The sequence below is a fragment of the Dendropsophus ebraccatus genome, chromosome 4 (genome assembly GCF_027789765.1).
Source record: "Dendropsophus ebraccatus isolate aDenEbr1 chromosome 4, aDenEbr1.pat, whole genome shotgun sequence".
NCBI classification, from domain to species: Eukaryota; Metazoa; Chordata; class Amphibia; order Anura; family Hylidae; genus Dendropsophus; species Dendropsophus ebraccatus.
In genome coordinates, this window is record NC_091457.1 from 34,888,728 (window position 1) to 34,910,569 (window position 21,842).

Here is a 21,842-nt window from a genome sequence, read left to right on the forward strand (position 1 = left end):
ATTCATATTTTTAGTAAGAAATGTTTAATTTGTACCTTACTAGTAGAGATGAGCGAACCGGGTTCGGGTTCGAGTCCATCCGAACCCGAACGTTCGGCAATTGATTAGCTGGGGCTGCTGAACTTGGATAAAGCTCTAAGGTTGTCTGGAAAACATGGATATAGCCAATGACTATATCCATGTTTTCCACATAGCCTTAGGGCTTTATCCAACTTCAGCAGCCACCGCTAATCAAATGCCGAAAGTTCGGGTTTGGATCGACTCGAGCATGCTCCAGGTTCGCTCATCTCTATTTACTAGTTTAAATAAAGTTGTTCAGGTTAAAAAATAAAGATAAAAATAAAAAGTAACCAGTTAACCAGCCTATTGCAGATCCACATTTTTTTTTCAGCGTTAACAGGTGTGCTATCTATGCCTGACTACATCCACGCAGTCACATGTCCACTATTGGCCAATAAAAGATGTAGAAGATGGAAGGTCCTTGTCATGGTAACCAAGCAATCTTCTTAACCATTAGGTGGTCAGTGAAGAAGCAGATGTCAGTCAGTGATGTGGCAGAAATGATACCCGCATGACAGCAGAGCGGAGTCGGTAATGTAGAGGAGCTAATACCCACATGACATAGCAGAGCCGAGTCGCTGATGTAGCCGAGGTGAGTCAGTGAAGAAGCAGGTGAGTCAAATACGCTTTTAAAGGGATGGTACCAAAGTCACAAAGTAACTCTTAAAGTGCCGGTATCAAACTCACTCTTAAAGGGCCGACCACATTGTCTTATAAAGGGACAGTACCAAAGTCGCTATTAGCCCCTTAACGACACAGGGCGTATATTTACGCACTGTGGCCGCCTCCCGCTAATAAAGTAATCAGATGCAGCTGTCAAAGTTGACAGCTGCATCTGATTACTTATGCAGCCCGATTCCTGGTGGTCTAGTGGCGGAGATCGCCCCCCGGGGACGTTGTCCCGGAGGAGCGATCTCAGTGTCTGCTGCCGGCCGGGGTATGCGCCATAATGGCGCTGATCCCGGCTCGGCACTCGGTTGCTTCCGGCTGCAGCAGCCGAAAGCAATAGAGTGCCTATCTCATCGATCTATGCTGTATTACTATATACATCATAGATCAAGGAGAGATCAGAGTGCTTAAACTAGAAGTCCCCTAGGGGGGCTTCTAGTATATGTGCAAAGGAAAAAAAAAAAGTGTTAACATTAGTAAAAAAAAAAAACCTCCCCTAATAAAAGTTTGAATCACCCCCCTTTTCCCATGTTATAAATAAACAAACAAACATGTTTGGTATCGCCGCGTGCGTAATCGCCCAAACTATTAATTAATCACATTCCTGATCTCGCACGTGAAAACGGTGTAAGCGCAAAAAAATCTCAAAGTGCAAATTTGCGCATTTTTTGGTCGCATCAAATCCAGAAAAATTGTAATAAAAAGCGATCAAAAATGACACCTCACACAGCCCCATAGACCAAAGGATAAAAGCGCTATAAGCCTGGGAATGGAGCAATTTTAAGAAACATATATTTGATAACAATGGTTTGAATTTTTTACAAGCCATCTCATAATATAAAAGTTATACATGTTACATATTGTTTTAATTGTAACGAATTGAGGAACATATATAACAAGTCTGTTTTACCCCAGGGCAAACGGCGCAAAAACACATACCCCCCAAATAAACAAAATGCGTGTTTGTTTGTTTTTTCAATTTCAGCACACATTGAATTTTTGGGGGGTTTTGCAGTGTACTCTATGAAAAAATCCAGTCTGTCATTGCAAAGTACAATTAGTGGCACAAAAAAAAAAAAAGAGATCATGTGGGTTTCTAGGTGAAAAAATACAAGTGCTATGGCCTTTTAAGCACAAGGAGGAAAAAAACGAAAGGGCAAAAATGCAAGTCGACTCTGTCTTTAAGGGGTTAAAGGGACATTACATAACTAGCTCTTAAAAGCACGGTAGCAAAGTAGCTTTTAAAAAGAGAGTACCAAAGCCACTCTTAAAGTGACCGTACATAAGTCCCTCTTAAAGGGACAGTACTAAAGTATTACATTTGTTCTTAAAGGGCAGAGGCCAGCCACTTTTAAAGGGAAAGCACTAAAGTTGCTTTTCAAAGGGTGGTACCTAAGTCGCTCTTAAAGGAAGGGGAATCAAGGGTTCAAGTTTTTCTTAAAGGGAAGTCACTATTAAAGGGGCGCTCTTTTTAAGCACTATGTATTTCCCTGGAAATGCAAATCTAGTTAACATCTTATTCTCACCTCACCATGTTTCCCAGGTATTCTTCTGCGGTGTCTCTGGGTCCCCCACTGAACACTGCCGCCACTTCCGATATAGACTTGTCTCTGCAGTTACAGCCCACTCTGCCAATCACTGACAAACAGGACAGTGCCGCAGCCAGCGATTGGCTGAGTGAGCTGTCACTGCCAAGACAAGTTTGCCTTGTAAGCTGCATATGCAACATTTAGCGGAGGGCCAGTAGACGCCACAGGAGGATAATGAGAGAATGAGGTGAGGTAAGAAAATGTTGTTAATTACGTTGTATAAAAAGGCAGAATTACATCTTAAAGGCATTGTGTCATCAGAAAATGACTTATGTTATTTATATTTTTTAAGAATTTTTGGCAACTTTTTTTCTAAATTTTCCATTTTTCTATCTATATTATAAAATAATCCTGATACTTTGCAGTTTTCATTCTCACCACTGGGGCTAAAACTAAGCGGAGACTTCCTGTTGTGTCTGTGGTGATAAGAGGAGGCTGCTGTAAAGCGATCGGTAGAGCATTACAGCATCATGTGATACCAGTAGATCGAGGAGACAATAGAAGTTCCCTGTAGAATTTCTTCTTCTAAGGTCACAGAGCATGACAAGTAATGTTTTACATTCAGCTCAAAGGGACAGACTCTGTTTTCCTCTATGTCCATGAGTCTAGCTGTAAAGCATGTCACTGAGTGCTGTTAAAATAGCTCGGGCAAGATAGCAGCCCCCATAACAATGTACAAAAAGTGATATTTAAAAAATTACAGTCAGAAAATAGAAACAGATTAGAATAAAAGAACAAGTTTTATTATCCGATTCTAATCAGTAAAAGAAAATGTGGTCTTCACATCCCCTTTAAAGTGCTTAAGTACCTCTTTAGGTGTATGCCTAGCTTGTCCAAAGAGCAGCTAAGCTATAAACACCAGGCAGGTAAGTGACCAATAGACAACATGGGAAGAGGTGACTTTTACCCCCATAACTACATGGGGAGTAGTAAACAGACCACATATGTGCAGGGGTATACACCCATGTATACGTTTATATACTCGGTAAAAAGATCCTTATACACAGACGTGTCATTAAACCGGTTTGCATGCTAATTGATGTTTAATAAGCAGCGTCTACTGCTGGAAAAACTCCTAACAAGTGATCTGCAAACAAGGACACCACTAATTATAAGCTAAAGCATAACCGGCATGTCTGAAAACACCCACAACGTGTGCGGAGCATCAGATCTACCCAGAGCCACACTGAGGCTTCCTGGTGTAATGTGGATCCCTGAAGGGGATATTGGCTTACTGCACTCTACACAACTGTTGTAAGGAGTATAATGGGATTGGGGTTGTGCTGTGGCAATAGCCAAAAATGTATCCATGATGAGTATGAGTGAAGGAGTCAGACCACCAGAAATCACACTGTAACCCTTACCACATTCTGTACAAAGGATAAAATAAATATTATATATATATATATATATATATATATATATATATATATATATATATATATATATATATATATACACATATACACACAAACAGAGGTATCTTGGTTTAAGAGTAAGTTAGATTAATAGCGTTTTGCAAGAGCAACTTAGTTTAATGGTGCGTTCACACCTACAAGATCTGCAGCTGATTTTCTGCAGCAGATTTCATTTAAATAACTGAACTTGGCATCAAATCTGCTGCAGATCCTGTAGGTGTGAACGCACCCTTAGGGTGCCTTCACACGTACAGGATCTGCAGCAGATTTGATGGCGCAGATTTGAAGCTGCAGATTCAAAGAAAATCAGTTCTGAACCATCAAATCTGCTGCAGATCCTGTACATGTGAACGCACCCTAAGAGCATTGCTTTGGTTTAAGTGCTCCCTGGATGAAAGGGGGAGGGGAAGGGACTGTGGAGGTAATCTTATTATAGCTGTAACCCCTCTCTCCACGGACAGAGAGTGCTGCATGTATGTGCCCACATCTGTCCTGCTCATTCCTTCACGCTCCCTGCAGTCTCTGTCAGCCCTTGTTTTTTTTTTCCATCCTCTCCATTCCTGCTGTAATGTGACTGCACTTACACTCAGCTATACACCTTGCTGCTATAATGTGGCACTTACACTCAGCCATTCACATTGCTGTATAGAATAGTCTCTGTCCTCCTGCACACCTCTGTGATTCTCACTTCCTAATTGGTCCATGCTGAACACACACCCCTTCTCTATTGCTGTCATGTGACCACACAGGCCTTTGACAGCAGCCCTGCTTCTCTATTCTAGCATGTTTTACTACACTACTGCATTATGGAGATCGGCAGTTCCATCCTGCATCTACAAAGTGCTGCTGTTTAAGGTTTATGCACTTACTATACATTATACTCCACATGCTGATTGCTATACTGTACAGTAACTTATAATTTCACATATTCAGCTGTTTCTAAATGTTTGTTTCATCTGTTCTACATGTTTTTCAGAATAAAAATCATTATTTTTGGGGTGTGGAACCAATTGTCTGCATATCAGAATTCGTGATTTCGTATGGGAAAATTTGCTTTAGTTTAAGAGTGGATTTGGATTACAAGCACGGACCCGGAACAAATTATGCTCAAAATACAAGGCACCACTGTATGTATGTATGTATGTATGTATGTATACACACACACACACACACACACACACACACACACACACACACACCTTATATATCTGGATCAGCACCAATACTAGCGATAAGGACAACCCCTACCAGGGTACCAGAGAGCTCCTAAAAAGAACCGATGACATTTATAATGCATTCATTCTGCAATAAACATATTACAGGGCTGTAGGATCAGAGTGAACTGATACATGGTACTGGGGATAAAGATTGATTTACCGTTCTAAACATTTGTTCTTGTAGGCATAGGAGTCCAATGGGTGGTCCTATGTAGTGACTGGCATGTGAATGCACATTACTACAGAAGAGGCTATCACACAGCCAAACAACATGTTCTTTTCCAATCTGTTTGGCTATATAACCTACTGGCTGTAGATTGAACTGCTTTTTTTTTTTTAAGTGATAGGTTTTCTGAAAGAACACAGAAACTGACTTGTTACAACCTAGTTTTCCAGCCACACATTGCAACCTAGTTTTCCATAAACATAGTTGTAATGGTTTTACTGGTGTTTTAATGGCAGGAACTAGTTAATGCTAAAAATAGCAAAAGTCCAGGTACGTAACACCCGCTAATTGTAGTAATCATTGTGACTCCGCTAGGCTGTGTGTTCAGGCCTGGCTCCCCGATCCTGTAACAACCCACCCCCACCCTTTTTTTTTTTAACTACCAGCGGACATTTAAAGTAATAGTAATAGTTGTAGTTTATAGCTATTTTTTCTAAACCTTCTATTTTTATTCACTAATTCTTCTGCACACAGTCATGCATGAGGAGGAGAGGACCTCACAATGAACAATTCCCTCCAGCTGTTGGTTCACACCACCGCAACCTCCCTAGCAAGGTGAATGCCTAGTGGTGACAACCATCGAGGTACAGTAGTGGACACTACTAGCAAAAGCCTTGTCTAGACGACAGCAACTTGAACAGTTTCCTGAGACGCCATGGCGGGAATTTATCATCTATTTATGCCTGCTTTAACATGTAAAAGTTCACATTTTTGCAACTTTTTGGTTGATTTACAACACCTGAAATGCAGCGTGTTCAAGCTTTATGCCTGTACCCTGGCGGAAATCTGTGCTGGTGTGGATTTCCCTGTGTGGTGCATGGTGCCGTTATGCACAGGAGCAGAATTATTAAGGGGTCGGTGTATCTTGATAATTAAAGAGATACGCTCACCCCACTAATGCTACGTTTACACGGAACGATCAGGCGAATTTTCGCAATAACGATCGAATTTGAACGATAATCGTACGTGTAAACGCGGCGAACGATCGAAAAATCGTTCATTTTGATCTTTTAACATGTTCTTAAATCGTCTGATAAATTCGCTGATCGTTCCGTGTAAACAGTCGTCGCGGTATAGTCCGGCCGCGCGCCGCCCGCAGCCCCGCCCGCTCATCCGCAGCCCCCTGCGCCGGCTCGATCTCCACCCCCGCCGCCGCTCTGATCGCCACCCCCGACGATGCTCAGATCGTCCCCGCTGCGACCATACGTTACCTGCTCCGCATCGCAGGTCTTCGACATCCCCGGCTCCCCTCTTCAGTGCACTGATTGGCTGAAGAGGGGAGCCGTTTGGCTGAAGAAGGGAGCCGGGAATTTCAAACGGCTCCCCTCTTCAGCCAATCAGTGCACTGAAGAGGGGAGCCGGGGATGTCGAAGACCTGCGATGCGGAGCAGGTAACGTATGCTCGTGGCCGGGGTGGGGGGCGATCGGAGCGGCGGCAGGGCGATCGGAGCGGCAGGGGTGGCGATCGGAGCGGCGGGGGTGGCGATCGGAGCGGCGGGGGGTGGCGATCGGAGCGGCGCAGGAGGCTGCGGTTGACCGTGGGGCCGGGCTGCGAATGAGCAGGGGGCCGGGCTGCGAGCGCGCGATCGCAAAACGATTTTTCCGTACAATATCGTACCGTCTAAGCGCTGATCGTTATAAAACAAAAAATTGTTACTTCGAAATCGTTAATCGTGCGATCGGGCCAATTATCGCTCAGTGTAAACTTAGCATTAGGGTCCATTTACACAGAAAGATTATCTGACAGATTATCTGCAAAAGATTTGAAGCCAAAGCCAGGAATGTAATTGAAACAAGGAGAAATCTCAGGCTTTCCTTTATGACCTGTTTTCTATGTATAGTCTTTCTGGCTTTGGCTTCAAATCTTTGGCAGATAGTCTGTCAGATAATCTTTCTGTGTAAATGGACCCTAACTCTCACTTAATTTTATCGGTTAAGGGTCCATTTACACAGAAAGATTATCTGACAGATTATCTGCCAAAGATTTGAAGCCAAAGCCAGAAACAGACCATAAACAGATCAGGTCATAAAGGAAAGCCTGAGATTTCTTCTCTTTTTAAAACCATTTCTGGCTTTGGCTTCAATACTTTGGCAGATAATCTGTCAGATAATCTGTGTAAATGGACCCTTAGGGTGTGTTTAAACAGAGAGATTTATCTGACAGATTTTTGAAGCCAAAGCCAGGAATGGATTTGAAAAGAGGAAAAATCTCAGTCTTTCCTTTATGACCTGTTCTCTGTTTACAGTCTGTTCCTGGCTTTGGCTTCAAAGATCTGTCAGATGAATCTCTCTTTGTAAACGCACCATTACAGTGTGGGGCTCCATAGCAGCTGGGTCCCATCTCCTGGCTGGAGAGAGAGTGCCCAACTGTCATGAAGCCCTGCCTGGGTGACACTGTCCACTGATGAAATGAAGCGATTTTAGAGCTAGAAGAAGACATAGACAAGTGTTATACAGGTATATATTGAATGCGCAGTATCTAAGCTTGTGGATAGTGCGGAGAACCGCACAAAGAGTAAGGGGGTGACAATATCACTTTAAGTCTGCCAAAGTGAACAGCAGGGAGAAATTCCTTGGTCTTGGTAAACCACCCTTCCCCAAATCTTTATAAAGAAGCTTTCCCAGGAATAACCACGATATATTAGGCGCATCTGACAATTGGGGCTTACACCTGGCATATGGCACCAAAAAGACAAAAATCTGTACCTTTGCCGTGGCGTATGCCAGGGGCGCACATTGATAAATACTAAAAGGGCAGACTAGATGGACCCAGTGGTCTTTTTCTGCCGACAATATTCTAGGTTTCTAAATGTGCCCCTATGTTTCTACTTGACCTATGAGGGTCAGCAGTGGAACCTGAAACACAGCTAAACACTTCCCGGCAAATACCGTTGAAGGACATATATCGCACGTATATCGTGTACTTGCCGAAAAACTGGAGAAATCTGCGCTAAACTGTGTGTGTGTTTGCAGTGTACTTTCCATGTGAACCCTGCCTTACAGTTGCGATGGTATTATGAGGATCAGATGGTAAGAGCCTATTTACATGCATCTGATCTGCAAAGTCACGCAGTCGTAAATCCAAAACATTTTTCAGTAGGGCCTCAAGAAGTTGGTTAGAGAAGTGCACATTCTCCTGGGTTTTGCATGGACATGTTCTACCTGAAAAACAAGCTCTGTCACAGCACTTGAAGGACAGGCAGCAGAAACCGACTTTTTTTTTTTTCTTCTTCTTGGAGAGGTAAACTTGAGAACCAAAGTAGAAAAATTTAGGATTCCATGTACAAACCAATTGTAACTCAAGGGAGCTCAGGAATCAAAAGAAGGTATATCAAAGAATTATTATTGTATAATCAGAATTATTACTAAAATTGTATTTCCCACAGTGAATTGGACTCTATTGTAACGCCACTATTTGCATGTTGTTTGCATGTTTTTACTGTACATTTTTAAAAATATAACAGAGCCATACTATGCCACCTGTTAAGCTTTGCATTTTACATCCAATCTGTCACAAAGACTGAGGATTGTATTACGTGGGCCGATGGGGGCCCGGTAATACCTGTAAACGAGCTCCGATCTGCTAGATCGGCGCTTGTTTACTGGGCCTATTACACGGCCCAATAATCGTTTACCAAGGGCTGCAGGGACAGGCCGCTCTGAAGCTGCAGCGCGCGGGACCCGGGGAGAAGCACAGAGGAAGAGGAGCCCTGCGACCTGGATAGGTATGTATTCCTCTTTGCATATCGTCAGCCACGCACCGCTATTACATGTAGCGGTGCACAGTCGGTGCCCGACGATTATAGGTCAGAACCTATGACAACGATCATCAGCTGACCATTGTCTTTATTACACAAAATGATAATTGGCCGCATAGGGCCCATTCAGCCGATTATCGTTCTGTGTAATAGTACCCTGAGCAGAAAAAAACAGATTGTGATGGAAACGCATCAAATGGACACAGACTCTTCCAACCAAAATAGAAGCCCCAATAAAACCCATTATCAGATCTGCAAAACACATTGGGCAAAATGTTTTATGAACCCAGCCTTAAATCAGTGATGGGGAAAGCGTGGGGTACTGAAGGTACGAGGAGTATTTATTTATTTATTTTTTAATCCATCAGCTGATCTTTGATAAACAGTGAAATCTGCCCTAAATGCAGCATTATTTAGTGCAGATTTTCCTGCAGTTTGATGTGTGCTAATCTAACCACACAGTGGCTGACCGTTTTATTGATTCAGCGCTCTCATCGGATGTAACTGATCCCAGAGCAGATTTTTATTTTATTTTTTTTGAGCAAATTGCAAACTTCCTGACCCAGCCCACGGCTAGTTTTAAGGTGGTGTATTATGAACACAAAAATGCCTTTGTATTATTGTCACAAATTCTAATCCGACCATATCCGTCTTATGCTACCGTAAAACTGACCTTAGGCTTTACATTTCATGTGCAAATTTAGAGCACCACCCAATGTGTTCCACAATTTTTCAAGGTAATTGCCCGGGTTTGTTGGATACGGCATCATAAGTCCCTGCACAGAATATATGTAAGTATTTACGCTGTAGGTTTTCTGTTTGCACAGTTTGTGTGGGGGAGCGTTTACATGGTTTACAAGTTACATGCGATTCATCATTTGCAACTTTAAAAAAAAAACAGATATGCTACTGCTGAGCTCCTGTAAGATTTAGGCCAGCCAACCTGCCAAATTTTACAGCATGTGACTTTCCATAACCCCCATGTAAAAACACTGCAAATAGATATGCAAGATCACATAAAAACACAGAGGGTAAATCCTCCTTTGCCTATATACTTGCATATTTTGGCACTTCCTTCACTTACGTCACTGAGTGAGGTTTTCTTTTTCTTGGCAGGATCATCATCATCATCAGAGGGATTCCCTTTTATGAATAAGTTCATTTTTGGGTCTTAACATTAAAGACGAGCGCAACTCAAGCCCGCTAGAGCCCGATCATTCGTCGTTTGAATACCGGTGGCTGAGAAGTTGGATGCAGCCCTTAGGAGTCCTGTAAAACATGAATACAGGCATAGACTATAGGCTGTATCCATGATTTCCAGGACTATCAAGGACTGCATCCAACTTTTTCAGCCACCGGTATTCAAATGCTCCACAATCGGACTGACGCTCAAGAGGAGCTCATCTCTGTTACCACCATATCTAAACCTTCAGCTATAGGAATACTTATATTAGAAGTATTGTCCACATTATACCAGTGTATAGGATACTGATCTATATTTTGGTTATGATCTTTAGCCAAAACCAGAAGTGCAAATTTTTTTTTGTAGTTTTCTGCTGTGTCACTTCTTCGGCTAAAAATACTGACCATGTGAACACAGCCTTATGGTCTCCATTGGGTGAATGACGTCTGTGTGTATATAGTGCAGCATGGGTCTAATGATAGCCTATGGGCATGTCCAGGTGTCATAAATATGATGAGAACAGCCGAAACGAACTGTCCCCAAACCGCCAGCTCATGTATTTAGTGTCAAGCTGATGTAGATCATGAATGAATGAATTTATTTACAACCGAGCTTTTACAATAGAGTAACTATATATGAACCAGAATCCTCCTCCTCCTCCACACACTTTGCTTAACTCTTTATGAACACCAACATACTGAGCTAGTAGTACCTGCCTCAGATTAGGTGAGGTAGTGAGCCTTAAGATGGAGACCTCCGTATTATAAGATCAAACGCCAGCAACAGGTAACTGCAAGATATAGAGAAAGCCAGACCGACCAGTCTGAACCCTGAGAATTTCATAAATACCGATACCAAACTGTGGTCGGGGACAGGTTGGGCGACAGTGATGTCACAGCCTGACGAGATGTCACACCCTACCGGCTGCTTTGATTTACCCCTAATAAGCCGAGGCATCGCAGGAAACAATACTTTTCTATTTACCTGCTGCAGATTTACTGTACACAGCAGCAATAGACAAACTACAGCGCTCATCCGTGGACGACTTCTACATACCAATAGGTCTTATCGCTGCAGCAATGACAGCTATTTTAATGCTGAACAAGTAGAAATAATGTTTTGGCTCCTTAGAACATTCTTCCGCATAGCCTCGAGAAACTTAGCAAAGCAACGTCCACGTCTGCACTGGTAAAAGCAATCTAGTGTGAATATACATTTAGAATTATGATAATACTGGTGAATGTTCACATCTAGTCCACGCTACAAAGAACGCCTGCAGAATTTGGACGAGATGCCAATAGATGTTCACACAGTGTAGGCATGTTACATCGGCAGAACACCCACTGCCTATAACAGTGCCAGCAATCTGGATGAGATTCTGCACTAAAATCTAAGGCATATGGATTACCGGAATGGATTTACCATTGCAGAGCTCCCAGCAGCCCAGTAATCCAGATGGACAATTCGCAGCATATTCGCCCCATGTGAATCTCTCCTAAGGGTGCCTTTACGCGTATGCGTTACGATACTCTGTACGGATTGCTTAACTTAGCACTCCAGCTTGCTTCTACAGCTCCCGGGTCACTGCAGTCTTGCTCGGCCAGTCAGTGACTGCGGCAGGACAACACACTGATTGGCCGAGTGGAACATCAGTGACCCGGGAGCCGGAGAGGCAAGCTGGTGCATGGGCAGGTTATGTAAGTTAAGAAGGCTGTGGCTACATTCTCGCAGCGGAATGAAAACCCACTCTGAGAAATTAGAGCCCAGAGGCCATAACAGTACAGAGTAACGCAGCGGATTTCACTGCAGACCTCAAAGTGTGAAATCCGCTGCTATACGGTATGTGTGAATATATATTCTAAGGGCCCATTCACACTGCAGAAAACAGGCTAAAATTCCAAGTAGAATCCCCAATGCTGACTCTGCTCAGAATTCCACCTGCCTCACTGCCTCAATGTTATGTATAGGGCGCCTCTGCTCTCCGCTGAAGGAATTGACAAGTCAATTCTCTCAGCAGAGAGTGGAGGCGCCCTATACATAACATTAAAGCAGGCAGAATTTAGAGCGGAGTAAGCAGCGGGGATTCTGCTTGAAATTTCCGCCTGTTTTCTGCAGTGATCACACCTGGATCATCAATTATACCTTCCAGCTTCATCATAGCAGCAAAAAAATAAAAAATTATAATGAGCATAATATTTGCCGTATGAGATACATCAGTGGCCCCAATGATTTTTAACAGGGTTTGTTGGGTTCTTCTGAAAGAACGCGTATTGCATACTACACTAAGTGACAGAATCTGCAACGCATAAGCCAACAGAGTCTTAGTTTGCTCCAGATGCAAATGCAAAATGAACTACAACTGTATTGAAAAGAACGATGACACTACATGACGCAGCATCACTAAAAAAGCAGCATGGCCGCCAAGCTACATGCAGTGTAACAGGTGTGAAGCTGCTTTGTACTACTCAGCCAGCATATGCCATGATGGCAAATATCACACTACAGACAGTTACCTCCCATAGCATTACATCAAGCTGTATTCACAAGCAACTTTTAGATTTTAAAAATGTATCAACAAGACAGACAAATGGCAGCCATTGAGGAGTCCCTGCTGCAATGTAAGGGTGCAAAGGTGTTTATCATGGAAATACTCACTAAAGGCATTATTACATGGAGGAATTATCTGCCGTGTTCCCCTATTCCAGACCAAAGTATACTTAAAAATTCCCACCGCATATATTAGTGGCCAGGAGTTAGGTTGAGTCCAAACTTATGCAGTGCTTGTCTGCTATGGTATGGGGGGGGGGGGGGGGGGGTGACAGACTGGATGATAAAGCTATCATCATCATCATACATCATCTTTTCCAACAGTCAATGCGTGGAATTCAACTTAAAGGAGAAGACCAGCAAAAAATTTTTGTAAAGTATTGTGTTGCCCCCCAAAAGTTATACAAATCACCAATATAGACTTATTACGGGAAGTGCTTTTTTTCCCTGCACTTACTACTGCATCAAGGCTTCACTTCCTGGATAACATGGTGATGTCACGACCCAACTCCCAGAGCTGTGCAGGCTGTGGCTGCTGGAGAGGATGATGGCAGGGGGACACTGAGGGACACAAGGCACTGGGGGGACACTGAGCATCCCTCTGCCATCATCCTCTCCAGCAGCCACAGCACACACAGCTCTGGGAGTCGGATCATGACATCACCATTTTATCCAGGACATGAAGCCTTGATGCAGTAGTAAGTGCAGGGAAAAAAACACTTTATAGGTATTTACTTTAATAAAAATTTTCACCAGACTTCTCCGTTAAAGGAACAAGTCCACGTGTGTCTGAGTGTGTGTGGGGGGGGGGGGGAATAAGACACTACCGATCTCAGTGCCCATGCTGCCACTGCATCACAGAGGTCCCGGACCCCACTGGCTGTCATCCCCTCCCCAGTTCCGGGTACGTGACGGCCCGAGTTCTACGTCACAGACGTGTGGGATTTAGCCGGCTCAGCCAATCAGTGATTGCAGTGGTGACCAGTCTCAGTCTCTGATTGGCTGAGCGGGGCATCAGTAAGCCGGGGGGTGACGTAGCCGGCAGGGAGCTCAGAAGACAGCCGGCAGGGTCCAGGAGCGGGATGTGGTTCTGTGCGGGCACCCGGACATGGTGACTATAACTTGTTTTTTTATTCCCCCACCCCCACCCCTTGCCCATAGTGACTTTTTACTTCCCTGCTGGTGACTTCTCCTTTAAGCCAAGCAAACTGAAATCATCAAGACACCAGTGAAAAACTGATGCCATCCATGACATGTGTCCTTGCAGCTTATAGGGTGAGAAAGTAAACTTTATCTTGCAGGGGTCCACAATATAGGAAGCCAAGGTCCGCCATACTTTCCTATATGGGCTTATTGGGTTAGAGGAGCACTATGGATATGTTTAATATATATGTCAGAAGCTTTTCCCAATGTATACATCAAATATATGGCTCAAGCTGTGCGCACAGAACCTTACCACCTGTGACCTGTCTGCTGCTAAAGATATTGCTCTTCATTGGTATACTGATGTCCTGAATGAGTAGAAGGGAGAAAGCTGCTGTCAGAGACCCCTGGGGGCAGCTTATCTCTTCTGAGAACAAAAGGATCAGCCATGTTAAACAACACACCCTGATATGTGCCACTGAGGGAAAGTCACAAGGCCACCATATACATTAGACAAGTTTCATCTCAGACTAGGGCTACATGGCGACTCTGACTGCGACACAGGTTGTGTGGCCTAGAATCGCCACGTTGTGCTAAGAAATCATTCTGCATTGCACGTAAGTAGATTGGGTCACAACAACAACCACCACAAATCCATCCTGAATGGGTTTCTGGTGATATTTAGGTTGCAGCCACTTGCGGACCCCTTCACCTACATTAGCTACTATGCACCATATTCACGGAGCACAACATGGCGATCCTTGCCACCTTAGCCGCCATGTAACCCTATGATGGTCTCAGACAGCAGCATATATCATATCATCCACATAGTCAGTAAAGTTTGGGTGTTTAGCAGTCTCTTACCCCAGGCCAGGAATTCTGTCACATTCTTGTCCCGTCGGAGGGCCGGAACATTACATTCCTGACACAGACAGATCAGCGTGTCCAGAAGGGTCTCCACGCTCAGGGACTCGCTGTCACATCCATAGGGGCCTTTGAGGACCAGCTCCTCCAGCTTCTTCAGTCTCTTCTCTACAGACATCTTGAGTCGTCGTCTTCTTCACCCGTTTGTGGATAAGAAGAATCGGGAGACGTTCCAGTTGAGTTTGACAAACAAATTACAACATGTCCAAACTTTCTCCGGATTCCTCACCCAGTCTTAAAGGAAAGTTCCTTGAATGCTACCAGTCTTATGGGGATCAGGCCCCAGTTGCCTTATTGTGCACAATGGAAGGCTGATGGTGTAGGACACCCATAGACAATACAGCTACAATGTGCTGCTGCTATATCCTGACATTGGTCTGGACTCTCACACTCAGGTCATAGGGATAGTGTGAAGCATGCCACCATAGTGTGAGCGTGCTGTCACCTTCCACTGTCATGCACACTGGCAGGTCACACAGTGACACCCTGCAGCAGTAGTAGTGTCACACGGCAGTGCCATGGCTGTCACACACACTGACTATGAGGGTCACCCACCTCAGTGCCGTCCAGCCTGCCTATAGCCTAGGTGCAGTGCACACAGTGCGCTCAGTGCTCATCTCCGTCCTGGCGCAGCCTGAGCTCTTCCTGTAATTGTTGCAATCGGCTCTCTCCTTCCCTCACCTGTCCGGGCCACGCCCAGCACACGGGAGGGGCGTGGCTACAGGCAGCGCTCCCACGCCTCCCGGCGCTCACCTGAAGGCCACGCCCCCTTGTATGATTGACAGCACAAGGTCCTTACAGTTTTACAAGTTCTCTGTAGAGTCACGTGGGTAGAAACCAGCTCGTGCACTGCTATGGTCCGGGAGGAAAGATCGGATATCTCTAGGCTATTATTTTACGATGACAATGGGGTCCGATCTCTAGGACTCTCACCGATCTCTACACAGTGCCTGAGACCGTGCGGGGGACTGCTGCTGACCCCTTCTCTGACATAAAGCGGTGCTGCAGCAGCCCTGACCGCTGTACTGGGTGGTTCTCTGGAATAACAATGATCATCATCATTATTCTCACAGAAAATGTGTAATAATCCTAACTTACCTGTAAGAGAGGTGTCCTGAGGGGAATAGGGTTATAAATGGTTAAAGGTAGCCGGTGGTTGGCACAAAAATGGGCATCAAAGTAAAAACAGAAAATTGTGATTAAAAAAATATATATACTTTGGACCACTGATAGAAGAAAGAGACAGCGCCCGGCGCACATAACGTAATGATGCACTTAAAGGGGCTAGAATTAAGTATTGTTCACCTTATGCGGCAGTGCTCCGAGCGCCACACCGCCAGATGCTTGAATTTTACAACCTTTTTGCCCGCTGCCCGTCCAGGAGTCCGAACAATTCGGGAGAAACAATGGGATGAGATCTCACTTCTCTGAGGCACGATGAGTGATGTCTCCGGAGTTCAGGCGCAGAGCGACTCTGCGAGGTGAAACCTCTTCATCAGATCATTACAAACATGTCTGCATGTCGGATGCATCTCGCGTCTTCCGACATAAATATCCGACATGCAGACATGTTTGTAATGATCTGATGAAGAGGTTTCACCTCGAAACGTGTTGGTTTTTACGTAATTTCAATGTATCCATTGGACTACTATTCATGGCAGAGTCGCTTTGTGCCTGAACTCCGGAGACATCACTCATCGTGCCTGAGATAAGTGAGATCTCACCCCTTTGGGCCACTGATGTCACACTGCCAACACACAGAGAGGGATGCCCACTTCAAACCCAAAAGAGTCCAGCCTGGCCCATAGTGGTTCTGGGGGTAAAAACTAGCTGGCATGAAAGTGGGCAAAACAGTGGCCCAAATTTATTTAACTCTTTGAAAACACCAGTTACTTATTCATATCAGGAAAAAAAAATGCCCATTTGCCCACTTAAATGCCAGTTTTTACACCCAGAACCACTTTGGGCCAGGCTGGACTCTTCTGGGTGTGATGCGGGGCATCCCTCTCTGTGTGCTGTCAGTGTGAAATCAGTCGCCCAGAGTCTATTTTTTTATTTTTTATTTATCCGAATTTTGTGTTTTCACTTATGCCCATGTTATGCCAACCACTGGGCACTTTTGGCCATTTCAACTCCCTTCTTCTCAGGGCACTTCACTTACGGGTAAGTTATTATTATGAATTTTATTACACAGAACATGGGACTAATGCATTCCAATAGCCTCGTTCACATGTGTGTACGGGGCCGCACTCCGTGCCACAAAAAAAACACATGTTGTAGTGTGAGCAGGGATTTGTGGCATGGATCACTATCTCACTGTAGTGTTTTGTAAAGCACGGAGCACTACTGATGCACCTTCCTAGTGCGGTCCGGGGGAAAGGGATGCACTAAGGATGTATGAACCTTATAGTGTGAAATTGTTTGTAGTACTGTCCTGACATGCTGTGTCAGAATAGAAGCCCGAATATTTAAACTTCTGGTGCACCCGGCATCATAATGAATCATGGTGTCGGGAGTTCTGAGGTCTGCTCTGCAGTATACAGTCCATGCACAGACAATATATTGCGGATGTGTGAATGGCCCCTAACTAAATGAGTGAACACAGCTTCAAATCTGTCGCAGACCCTGTATGTGTGAATGGAGGCAGAACAGCTCAGCAGAAACAGTGGGGAGACTTGGTGTACTGCGGGTGGGCCACAAGGGCAGTTGTCCTTGGGTGCAACATTCTTGTGTAAGAGTAGGATGGAGGGGACGGCCATGTACCTCTTATGTCACTGAGTCTAGGAAATGTTGCCCCATTATTAGACACAATCCACCCCCTTCCTGTATATACTGTGATACTGTCTATTACTCTCGCAACCAGTCTGTGAATGTAAAGCGAGCAGTGATGCACACACTGTATACACTGCCGCTTAGTACAGTACAGGAGCAGGGAGTGTGGTCACATACGGGAGTCCATCCATTACACAGTGTCCTATGCTGGTAATATAGTGAGCCACAGTACCAGAGTAGCCCACCGCAGACCATGTTAGCAGCCTGTGTATGTGCCTGTCTGAGCTCAGGGCTCTATGGCAGCATAATACTAAAGGGAAGCTAATGTAACACAAGGACACAAGGGACAGTGCTGGCAGCTCTCCTCTCAGGACTCTATTATTTATAGCAAGTGTATTATTACTGCAATATACAAGGTGTTCACAGGGTGACTGCGGCCTTCCAATGCAATCTGTTACAAGTTAGCCATTGGACTAGTGTACTACTGGGTTAGGGGGTGCAATACACTACACCACTGACCTGGTGAAAGTATGACCCAGTGTGAACAGACCCTTGTGTTATTAGCCATGGGTTTTTATAATCATTCCTCAGAGGTTCCAATGAATTGCCTCAGCAAGTGCAAAACTGAGGCAGCATCTAAATAGGTTCAGATAGGCGTCCGGCAACCAGCGTAGGTTAGCACACCGTATCTGTCCTCGTGTTCACATCTCATACAGCAGAAGTGATCGCAAGGGGCCACAAGCTGTTTCTCACATGCACTTTAACTTTAGAAAGGAGAACTGTAGGACAAAACTAAGGCCCAAATTTATCAAAGGGTGTAAAATATAGACTGGTGTAAACTGTCCTCAACAACCAATTACAGCTCAGCTTTCATTTTTCTGAGCTGAAAGCTGAGCTGTGATTGGTCGCTATGGGCAGTTTACACCAATCTATATTTTACACCCTTTGATAAATGTCCGCCTAAATGTCTAAGTGTACTATCACTTAGGGGAACATTTATGAAGACTGGTGTACAAGCCCCTACCCCCTTTTCTCAGTCCGGATTTACTAAGAGGCGCACACCCCTTAGTAAACCCGTCAGGCCCTGGTCCCGGCGCAGGCATTGCGCGACGCCTGCTTTAAGCACCAAGGTTAAATCACATGCACTTTGTTAAAGATGGGCACAGGGCCCAGCATTGGAGTTTTAGATTAGAATAAAGTTGTACTCACCTGGTAGGCCAGAAAGAGAGGCAATGGTCATATTCAACAGCATTGGCACTGTCATGTGGTATTCCAGTATGTACATATAGGTTGGTCTGTGTTGTATTCATAAAGATGCTTATGGTATTTCACATACTGAGGTAGTGTGTGTGTGTGTGTGTGTGCGGTGGTGTTGCAGAATGGAGATAGATGGGGTAAGCCACGTCAGACTCCTCTGGGGTTGACTTGTCTCTCTGAGGACAAGAGGATTAAGCAAAATCCATAAAGCATCAACTGTCAGGGGAGAGTTAGGAGGCCCCCATAGACATTGGACAATCCTCTGATCTTACAAACGTCAGCAAAGTGAGATGACCTTTTTCTAATATTTATAAGGGCCTTAAATTGGTTTTCCCATCTGAGCTTATTATCCTCTATGCATAGTATGGGAGATAAAAAGCTGACCACTGAGACCCCCACCATCCTGAGAATGGTGACGCAAATGCCCCACAAGAAGCATTCAGCGGCCCCTCAGAAAATTAATTGAGTGCAGGTGGCTGAGCAGGTGTGCGGAGTGCTCCATTCATTGAATGACTGCAATACTGTTCTCATGATCGGTGGACGTTGGACCACCAGCGATCAGCTTGTTTTCCCCCATCCTATGTAAAGGGGATAACAAGATGGGAATACCCCTTTAAGCAAATGCAACCCAGACCAGACAGCAGAACATCAGCAGTCCCTATATTGACACAAATGAATGAACTTTGTGGCAGATTATTATCTTTCCTAATGACGTCAGAAAGTCACTCGACCTAAATCAACTGAAAGGCACAATATACAAAACTGAAGTGACACTACACTCTCCACATATTAGAAAAAAGAAAACATGCACATATACCATGGCCGTGCCACAGCATGCAGCATTCCTTTCTTCAAGTTACAACACCTTGAAGAACTTCCAATGAGTAAAGTGATCAGCTTAACTGTACACAAGAACTGAACCAAAAGGCTCATCAATCATATAGAGCTTTTTTTTTTTAAGGGCTGAGCCTACTCGGGTGACATCTTGCCCATTTGATAAAGCCACAAAGTTGCTATAATAGAAAAGTTGTATGTAGTGACATTATGGTGGTATTATTGAGTCACTGAATGTGATTTTATTTAGTAACAGCAATGTTCTTTAATTCAGTTATTCAGTAGGGTGGTATTATTTAGTAACAATATTATAGTATTGTTCAGTCATATCATGATGAAATTGAGTAGTAATAATATGGTGATAATATATTGTTATGATAATAATATGGTTATTGAGCCACTGTATAGTGGTATTATTTAGTAACAGTATGTTGGTATTGTTTATTCTCAGCATTGTGGCATTATGAAGTAACAGTAAGGCTATGTTCACACAGCGTATATTTTCGTAAAACCACGGCCGTTGTACAATGAGCGTGATTATTACAAAAATATACGTTACCTTGCTGTCTACGGGATCTGGCTGGAGCGTATACACATTGTATACGTCCCACCGGGATCCCTAGCGGCACCGCAAACTGACTTGTCAGTTTTCTGCGGCCGCTATTTATTGAATAGCAGCCGTAGAAAACCCTGTCAGAGCACACAGTGGAGTGAGTGGCTCCGGACGCTTGCTCTATAGCATGCAGTGCAGAGTTCTGATGCGGGCGCGCATGGATGCACCCGCATCAGAACTCTGCGATTGCAAAGATCATCCGGCCAGTTCTGCAGTACCGGCGGGGATGATCATTTCAAAGACTGGCCGTTCCGTGATCTGGCCTGGTCATGGAACGGCCGGTCTGTTACGCAGTATGAACATGGCCTAAGGCAGTATTATTCAGTGACTGTAGGGTGGTTTTATTTAATAATGTAGTGGTATAGTTTAATCACTGCTTGGTGGTATTATAAAGTAACAGTATGATGGTATTATTCAGTCACAGTATGGCGGTATTATTCAGTCACTGTATGGTGGTATTATGTAGTAATAATATGGTGGTATTATTTAGTTACTATAATGTAGTATTATACAGTCACAGTATGGTGGTATTATGTAGTAATAATATGGTGGTGTTATTCAGTAACAGTATGGTGGTATTATTCAATCACTGTATAGTAGTAGTATTCAGTCACTGTATGGTGGTATATTCAGTCACTGTATGGTGGTATTATGTAGTAACACTATAGTGGTACTTTTCAGTCACAGTATGGTATTATTATTTATTCACTCTACGGTGGTAATATTTAGTTGTCATATTTATTACTATTTGAGGGTAACGCTAATCTTTTAAATTTAGTTTCCAGATTTGGATACAACATTGTGTGCCTTGTGTTACCTAATTGAGCCCATTGCTTAGCCCTAATCCAAGGAGTAAGATTTACATCAATTGTGCGTTAAATAATGATTGCTTGGATGGTGCACAAATCTAATAAATGACTGGCCAATGATCATTATAAATGTTGAAAAATAACAGTTGGTGGGTGTATGTGTGAGTAAGTGGGCATATTCTGGTTTAGTGTCTAGGGCAGGATACAAAGTAAAGAAAGCTAATGCTGTAATGCTCTTCATGTCCCACTCTTTATGGCAGAATGGCAAACCCCTCTATAAAAGCCGTTCTCACTCTGGCAGACCCAGTTTGATCAAACATTACATAGATAGCCATCAGTTTCAATGGATAACAACTGATTGCCAAGGGTGAGAGAAGCCAGGTGTGCTATGACCAACTAAAACAACCTTAAAGGTCCCCATACACTTTTGTAAAAAGTCGTCCAAACCTGCCAACTTCATTGGGACCAGCTGACAGTCCAGAGTGTATGGGGAGCTTTTGATTCTCTCCCGACATGATGTGGCATGTCAAATTTCAGCTATTCATGCCTGTTGTTCTTAGAGAGATAAGCTGCCACCAGAGCTGTCTGGCAGAGGCTTACCTCTTCTCTCTCAATTGACAATGCATGGGCCAAATGTTTGAATGTATGGGGACATTGGGAGACACGGTTGTCTGCTGAACATAGTTCTTGAAGGTGTGTGACTACCTTAAAGGGTATTCCTATCACAGCTTATTATCACCTATGCATAGGATAGTGGATAAAAAGCTGACCCTTGGTGGTTAGACTGGTGGGATCCCGACAACGGGTGTGCAGTCAGGCTCAC

General features: G+C 44.1%; 1 protein-coding gene across 1 annotated transcript in view; it reads right to left on the reverse strand.

Moving 5' to 3' along the window:
• Window positions 1–15,402, reverse strand: part of CDC42BPG (CDC42 binding protein kinase gamma) — a 68,826-nt gene extending 53,424 nt beyond the window's left edge. The window contains exon 1 of the mRNA XM_069965504.1: window positions 14,675–15,402. Within this exon, the coding sequence (XP_069821605.1) occupies window positions 14,675–14,852 (178 nt within the window). The 5' untranslated portion in view covers window positions 14,853–15,402. The remainder of the gene's footprint in view (window positions 1–14,674) is intronic.
• Window positions 15,403–21,842: the final 6,440 nt, after the last annotated feature.